Below are 8,076 nucleotides of genomic sequence, written 5' to 3'. Positions count from 1 at the left end.
AAACAGCTATGAAGCAGAGACAGACCCTTAATATGACCTTATCAGTTGAAGCACAATATTTTTCACCTAAGACAGAGGTATGCACATTCATCTCTATCTGTGTAATAAGACATTGAGTGATAAGACACTGAATGATTATGTAGATGCATGTGTGAGTGAGCTCCAAGTTAAGTAAAGTTCTTTGGCATATTTTAAAAGCCAACTAGACTTCGGGAAATTTTAAGTGTACATGTGAGACGCTGAGGTAGTTTGGCCAATTAAGGATATTTTTATGTTAAAAAGACAATCCTAAAAAATTATTTCTTTATTTTATTTATTATAATAATAAAAAATGCAAGACTAGTTTAATGCTATATTAATAATATCACACCAACATAGCTTTGGTCTGCTGTATTCTAAGTTCTGATGTGTTAGCAAGGCATCAATCAGCTTGTCAAAAAACTTTGCCCTACAATCTACAGATTGCTAAACTATTTTTTTGCTTCTTACTTAGATTTAAACTCTGAATGTTCCCCTGCAGTTCTTGAAATACAGACCCTTCTTTCCCCATGCATCTTCCTTAGCCTATCAGCCTGAATGTTGTCAGACCCCATAGTCAGTCTTCCGTCTGTGTGTCATACTGAGCATAAATTTGTCCCAAGTTGTATTTTGCAAAGTGACTAGCTAACTCCATTTCCCCCTAATCCACAGACCTTTTATCAGGGAAAAATATGATGGGCTGTTAACTGTTGCACAGCATAAAAATGTGCTTCCACTGCCTCCTGTCACTTTCTATAAGCTCTTTCTAAAGGTGCCGTTCTATTTTAAAATGCACAGATAAGATTCCTTTGCTTTTTTATTTTATATTAAAAACATATATCCTGCATTATTTCTGAGGAACTCAGGGAAGCTAACAAGTCAAGATATAAAAATAATGTTTCAAACTATAAAATAATCCCTAGAGTAAAGCCATTTTTGAATTATTTGAGATGGAATAAATGGGAGTATATAGCTTCACTGAGTGACATCGTTTTGTTATAAGTAGGTTGGTAGTGTCATTGTAATCCTTGACAAACCATGTCATCATTCATGGTGGTTGTTGTTTTTCTCTTCATAGCTCTATATTATTGTGCACACAGGGGTTCCAATGTGTACTCAGGGTTTGGTTTCCTTGGAATGAAGGTCAGCAGAGGCTGTCATGTCTTATAGGATATATAGTCTTATTACACATATGTACAACCTGAGCATATGATGAGGGTTTTTTTTTCAGTCCATCAGATCTTGCTTTCCAAAGCCATAGTTTTGGGATTCAGTCACAGAGCAAGTCAGCCTCTCTGTCTGTTTTCAGTTCCCAGCCTTTTCTCTGATTCACACTAACACAGATCACTTCCTGGCTCCAGCATGAGGGGGCCTCCAAGCAGGTGATGAGGAGGGAAGGCCTCCCTCTTGAAAGAGTTGTTATGGCCCACATTGCTCTCCTGGCTGATCCTTACACACCTGAGGGCACCTGACAGACTTGGCTGAGTCCATTAACTTATGTATGGAACTAGTCTGACCAGCGGAGTAGGTTTCTTCCACTGAAGATCCCATCTCCGTGATACAGGTTTCCAAAAGAAGCTAGAAAGGGGACCCAAAGAAATCATCCATAGCAGCCCTCAGTCCCATAACAATATATTATAATAATATGTTTATCCATATAATCAATACAATGTTGATCCCTCTGCTGTAATTGGTGGGGAAGCTCATTGGAGATACAAAGTCCATTTTAGTACATTCCATTGTGAGACTAGTGACAACTAGGGCTGTGCATGGAACCTCTGATTCGATTTGTGGCTCTGATCTGTAAATGCAGATGAGACCTAATCCGGTCTGGACAGTTTCGGGCTCAATCTGATTAGATCCAAATCTGGATCACAATCTGGATATTACAACTCTCAGGAAACCCCATCGATTTACACTGAAAACCAAAATGGCCATAACATTCTTGTTTTGTGACCCAGGGACATTACATTTGGAGACATAGTAGCTGCTATATAGAGGATTAAATCTGCCAAGTATTAGATTTATGGCTCTAAGGGTTTTTATGCTAGCCACTTTTAAATTTTAAAAAGTTTTAAAATTAAAAGACATTTTATTTTTTTCACCCAGTGATATGGAATTTGGTGGAATGGTAGCCCCTATAGGGGGAATTAATTCTGCCAAATTTCAGATGGGTAGCTCTAGGGGTTTTCGTGTTAGCCGCCTTTAAAATTTGCTTTTAAAAAAAAGTTTTTAAGTGTATGAATGCTCAGTCATGCCATACTGCTGTGTCTCCCCTGTCCCTTCTTCAAGATTTTGGAAAAAAATTGAGGGTTTTTAAAATTAGGTTTGCAGTACTAGACATGATTAGTTAGCATGAGGCAGGCACAGGCTGGCAAGTACCATGGAGATAATTTGCACACAGGGACATGAAATTGGGGCACCATGGTAGCCCCTATAGAGGGGATCAACCCTGCCCAATTTCAGATGAGTAGGTCCAGGGGTTTTCATGCTATCTGTCATGGCCCCATCAGAGGACTCCTCAGATGAGGACGACTCAGGAGTAACAGCAGCAGACCCAGGAGCAGCAGGAGACACGGAGGAGCCTCCTGAGAATCCAGCTCCTTCTGCCCCTCAGCTGCAGAGCACCCCAGGGACAGCAGAGGCCCTGCAGCCAGACACAGACAGTGAACAGGATACTCCCCCCTCACCTGCAGAATGTAGACAGCAGAAGGTCAGGCAGAAGAGAGGCAGGCCTGTCTCCTTAAGGCCCAAACGCTGAGGGCTCACACCTGCTGTCCATCCTGCTCTTTATAAGGCACACCTTGGCTGCAGCTTGTTGCTGACTGCAACGTCAGGCGTGGTTTTGTGTAGACCTAGTTTCCCTGCAGCATCTCTTTGACTGACCTCCTTGGCAATTGATCCCGGACCTCCCCTGACCTCGCTTCTGGACTTCTGACTCGGCAAGTACGCTTCGGATAGGCCTGGCAGATATACAACCCGACTGCTGGCTAAGGACTTTGCTTCCCTGCCAACCACCCAGGAATTTCCAGCCCCCACCAGCACTGCTGACGCAGTGTAGAGCTGACAGTTTGCAGTCAGCCCAAAACAAAGCAGGCAAACGAGGGAGTGGGGGAAGTGCTGACCATGGAGCAACTCCAGCAGGAAAACTTGCTCCTGCGCTCACAAGTAGACCAGCTGCTGTTGGCCGTCCAAGGCTTGCAAACCCAGCTAGCAGCAGCCCCACCCCCTCTCCCTACAGGGAGAGCCAAGTGCCCTGTGACTCTCCCAGAGAAATTTACTGGGGCTTCTGACCAGGTCCCAGCCTTCTTGGCCCAGGCCCAGCTCTTCATGGAGTTACGCCCAGAGGCCTTCCCAGATGATAAGACCCGGGTGGGATTCTTGATTAACCTCTGCACCGGGGCGGCAGCTAGATGGGCCACGCCCCTGCTCCTCGCGCGGAGCCCCGTGCTCAACGACCTCGCCGCCTTCACCAGAGAACTGAAGGCTATGTTCGAGGACCCAGTCCAATCTGCCACAGCCAACCGCTGGATACGCAGGCTGTGGCAAGGCCGACGCCCCTTGGGGGAATATGTAACAGACTTTCATCTATTGCAACAAACCCTGGGCTGGAATGAAGCCGCTCTCATGGACCAGTTTCAGGAGGGGCTGTCGGATGAGCTCCTGGATGAGCTAGCTAGGGTAGAGCGCCCGGGAACCCTGCAAGCCCTCATACGTCTGTGTCTCCAGATTGATGGGAGGCTGGAAAGCAGGCGTGCTGCCAACCGACCCCGGCCAGTCTACAGAGCATCAGCCCCAGTGGCTGGGCCCTTGGAGCCTGTTGGCAAGGACCCTACACTCCCGGCAGAACCAATGCAGCTGGGAGGGGCTCGGCCACGTCTCTCTGCAGCCAAAAAGCTGCGACGCCGGCAACAGGGCCTCTGCCTGTATTGCGGGGCCTCGGGACATTTTGCAGCCCAGTGTTCCGCGAAACGACCCACAGCCCCTGCCTCGGGAAACGCCCATGCCCCGGCCTTCACAGGCCCCTGAGCCGGGGCAACCTCATGGGTCAAGGGGCCTGCCACCTCAGTTCCTCACCGCCCAAGCATCTGACCGTGTTGATCGCACTGACAGTCCCCGGAAGGGGTACCCTACAAGTACCCGCCATGCTGGACTCAGGATCCACCAGCAATTTTATGGATGTGTCCTTTGCCAAGCTCCACCAGGTTCCTAGTCAACCCATTCTGGTGGAGACTATTGATGGCCGGCTTCTCGCCTCGAGCCCTGTAGTACAGGAGACAGTGCCGCTCGACATGGCCCTGGGGTAGCACGAGGAAAGCCTCCAGTTCTACCTGGCTGCTGCACCCCACTTCCCGGTCGTGCTGGGCCTGGCATGGCTCCAGCGGCATGACCCCATCATCCAGTGGTCTACGGGCCGACTGACCCTCGGATCCCCCTATTGCCAAGCCAACTGCTGGAGGCCGAAGGAGCGCATCCTGATAACCCAGGAGGCAAGCTCCGTGCCCGAGGCCTTACCGGAACAGTACAGGGAGTTCGCGGATGTGTTTGGGAAGCAAGAGGCAGACCAGTTGCCGCCCCATCGTCCTTACAACTGTCCCATTGATCTGCTCCCCGGAGCCAAGATTCCCGTGGGCCGGCTTTATTCCCTGTCAGAACCCAAACTGGCAGCCCTCAGAGAGTTCCTTGACAAGAACCTGCGCCGAGGGTTCATTCGCCCTTCCACGTCCCCTGCAGCCGCCCCTGTCCTCTTTGTCAAAAAGAAATGTGGGGAACTCCGGCTGTGCAATGACTACCGCGCCCTCAACCAGATTACAGTTCGGAATCGCTACCCTCTGCCCCTGATCCCAGAACTGTTAGAGCGGCTGCGGGGCGCTCGCATTTTCACCAAACTAGACCTGCGAGGGGCCTACAACCTGGTGCGTATGCGGGAGGGCGATGAGTGGAAGACGGCCTTCCGCACCCGTTATGGGCACTTTGAGTACACCGTGATGCCGTTTGGCTTGTGCAGCACCCCTGCCGTCTTCCAGCACTTCATGAACGACATCTTCCGGGACCTCCTAGACTGCTTCCTGGTGATCTACTTGGATGACATCCTGATCTACTCGCGGAACCCCTCGGAACATAAGGAGCACGTTCGAGCAGTGCTGCAGCGCCTGCGGGAGCACCGCCTCTTCGCCAAGCTCAAAAAATGCGCCTTTGACCTCACGACCGTGGATTTCCTAGGCCATCGGATCTCGCCCTCGGGTATCCAGATGGACCCCGCCAAAATTGAGACCATCCTCCACTGGGCAGCTCCGCGAAGCCCCAAAGATGTGCAGCGCTTCTTGGGCTTCGCCAACTATTACCGCCGGCCGGTTCATCTCCCACTTCTCCGAACTCACCACGCCCATATCAGATCTGCTTCGAGGCAAAGAGAAGTTTGTTTGGACCGAGGCCACTCAACAGGCCTTCCGGCGCCTCCAACACGCCTTTACGTCTGAACCCATCCTCCAGCAACCCGACCCTACCCGACCTTACATAGTGGAGGCCGATGCATCGGATAAGGCAGTGGCAGCGGTCCTACTTCAGCCGGTGGGGAGCAAGCAGTCCCGGCTCCCCTGTGCGTTCCACTCCCGGAAACTCAACGCTTCGGAACAGAACTACACCATTTGGGAGAAGGAGTTACTGGCCATCAAAGTAGCCTTCGAGACCTGGCGTCATCTCCTGGAAGGGGCACGCCATCCGGTCCAGGTACGAACAGACCACCGAAACCTGGAGCACCTGCAAAGCGCCCGATGGCTGAACCAACGCCAGATCCGGTGGTCCCTGTTTTTCTCCCGGTTCCAGTTCACGGTCACCTACCTCCCTGGCCGCCGAATCACCCTAGCAGACGCGCTCTCTTGCAAGCCAGAATACCGAGCCGAGCAGGTCAATCGCCCCCTTCGCCCAATTCTTCGCCCAGAGAACTTTGCCGCTACCCACCAGCCACAACCCCTCCTGGACCGGGTGCAGGAACAGCAGCAAAAGGACCCCTATGCCCTGGCCCAGCAGCGAGAGCTCCAGTCAGGGATGCCCGCCCGGGACAGCCCCTTTTCCTTGCAGCAGGGCCTCTTGTATCACCGGAACCGGTTGTACGTTCCCCCGGGAGCTCTGCGGGGAGAGGTGCTCCACCTCTGCCATGACAGCCAGCTGGCAGGGCATTTTGAAATGTATAAAACCCTCCACCTGGTCCTACGGGATTTCTGGTGGCCCCGGGTCCAAGCAGACGTCAAGGACTATGTAGCGGCCTGTGATACCTGCCAGCGAGCCAAGAGCCACCCCGGCAAGCCCCCGGGGCTCCTGCTCCCACTGCCTACCCCCCCAGGGCCCTGGCGCTCAGTCTCCCTGGATTTTATCACGGACTTACCGGCCACCCAGGGAATGACCACCATCCTCGTAGTCGTAGACCTGTTCACCAAGATGGCCCATTTCCTCCCCTGTGCCGGCCTACCCTCTGCCCCAGAAACTGCGCAACTGTTCTTGAGCCAGGTTTTCCAGTTACACCGACCACCTGATCTCTGACCGAGGAGCCCAGTTCACCGCCCGGTTCTGGCAGGCCCTGTTTCGGGCCCTGAACGTCCAGATCCACTTGTCCTCCGCCCACCACCCACAATCAGATGGACAAACAGAACGTACCAACGCCACCGTCGAACAATACCTGCGGTGTTACACCTGCTTCCAACAGGACAATTGGGTGGATCTGTTACCGCTGGCGGAGTTCGCGTATAATAACTCCGTGCATGCCTCCACGCGCCAGACCCCGTTCTTTGCCTCTTACGGCTACCACCCCCGATTCTTCCCCTCAGTACGACCCCCGTCGCCGGTCCCCGCTGCGGATGTCATGCTGCAGGAGTTGCAAGCCCTGCAGGCAGTCCTGAAGGAGCAGCTGGAGCAGGCCAAGAACACGTATAAGCGCTTTGCTGACCACCACCGCCAACCAGGCCCGCCGCTGAAGGTAGGCGACCGGGTATGGCTCTCGACCAAATTCCTGCGTTCGCAATGGCCGTCTCACAAGCTTGAGGCTCGGAATGCAGGTCCCTTCCGGATCACCCAGCAAATTAACCCGGTGGCGTTCCGGCTCCAACTCCCTGCCTCCTTCCGCATTCACCCTGTCTTCCATAGATCACTGCTGACTCCCGCTCTCCCGCCTCACCCCTTGAGTAGTAAACCGCTGCCCCCACCACCGATACAAGTCAACGGGGAAGAGGAATTCGAAGTGGCGCAGATCCTGGACTCCCGGAGGCATCGGGGCCGCCTCCAGTACCTCATAGACTGGCAGGGGTACAGCCCTGAGGAACGCTCATGGGAAGATGCGACGCAGGTGCATGCCCCTCGTCTGGTCCAGCGCTTCCACCAGCGCTACCCGGATAAGCCGGGCCCCGGCGGGAGGCGGAGGGTTGGTCGTGGGGCGGGGGATAGTGTCATGGCCCCGTCAGAGGACTCCTCAGATGAGGACGACTCAGGAGTAACAGCAGCAGACCCAGGAGCAGCAGGAGACACGGAGGAGCCTCCTGAGAATCCAGCTCCTTCTGCCCCTCAGCTGCAGAGCACCCCAGGGACAGCAGAGGCCCTGCAGCCAGACACAGACAGTGAACAGGATACTCCCCCCTCACCTGCAGAATGTAGACAGCAGAAGGTCAGGCAGAAGAGAGGCAGGCCTGTCTCCTTAAGGCCCAAACGTTGAGGGCTCACACCTGCTGTCCATCCTGCTCTTTATAAGGCACACCTTGGCTGCAGCTTGTTGCTGACTGCAACGTCAGGCGTGGTTTTGTGTAGACCTAGTTTCCCTGCAGCATCTCTTTGACTGACCTCCTTGGCAATTGATCCCGGACCTCCCCTGACCTCGCTTCTGGACTTCTGACTCGGCAAGTACGCTTCGGATAGGCCTGGCAGATTTACAACCCGACTGCTGGCTAAAGACTTTCCTTCCCTGCCAAAGACCCAGGAATTTCCAGCCCCCCCCCGGACACTGCTGATGCAGTGTAGAGCTGACACTATCCCCCTTTAAAATTTGCTTTTTCCAAGGAAGATTTTTTAAAA

The 8,076-nt window shown here is 53.0% G+C and overlaps 1 protein-coding gene across 1 annotated transcript; it reads left to right on the top strand.

The window, feature by feature from the left end:
- The first annotated feature begins 6,570 nt into the window (after positions 1 to 6,570).
- On the top strand, positions 6,571 to 7,720 carry LOC133368781 (chromo domain-containing protein cec-1-like). Its single transcript, XM_061593397.1, has one exon. The coding sequence runs from the start codon at positions 6,878 to 6,880 to the stop codon at positions 7,718 to 7,720; it is 843 nt and encodes a 280-aa protein (XP_061449381.1). The 5' UTR covers positions 6,571 to 6,877.
- The last annotated feature ends 356 nt before the right edge of the window (positions 7,721 to 8,076 follow it).

This window comes from Rhineura floridana, chromosome 1 (assembly GCF_030035675.1).
Source record: "Rhineura floridana isolate rRhiFlo1 chromosome 1, rRhiFlo1.hap2, whole genome shotgun sequence".
NCBI lineage: Eukaryota > Metazoa > Chordata > Lepidosauria > Squamata > Rhineuridae > Rhineura > Rhineura floridana.
Note: the sequence above shows the minus strand (reverse complement) of the source record. Positions and strands in the feature narration are given on the sequence as shown.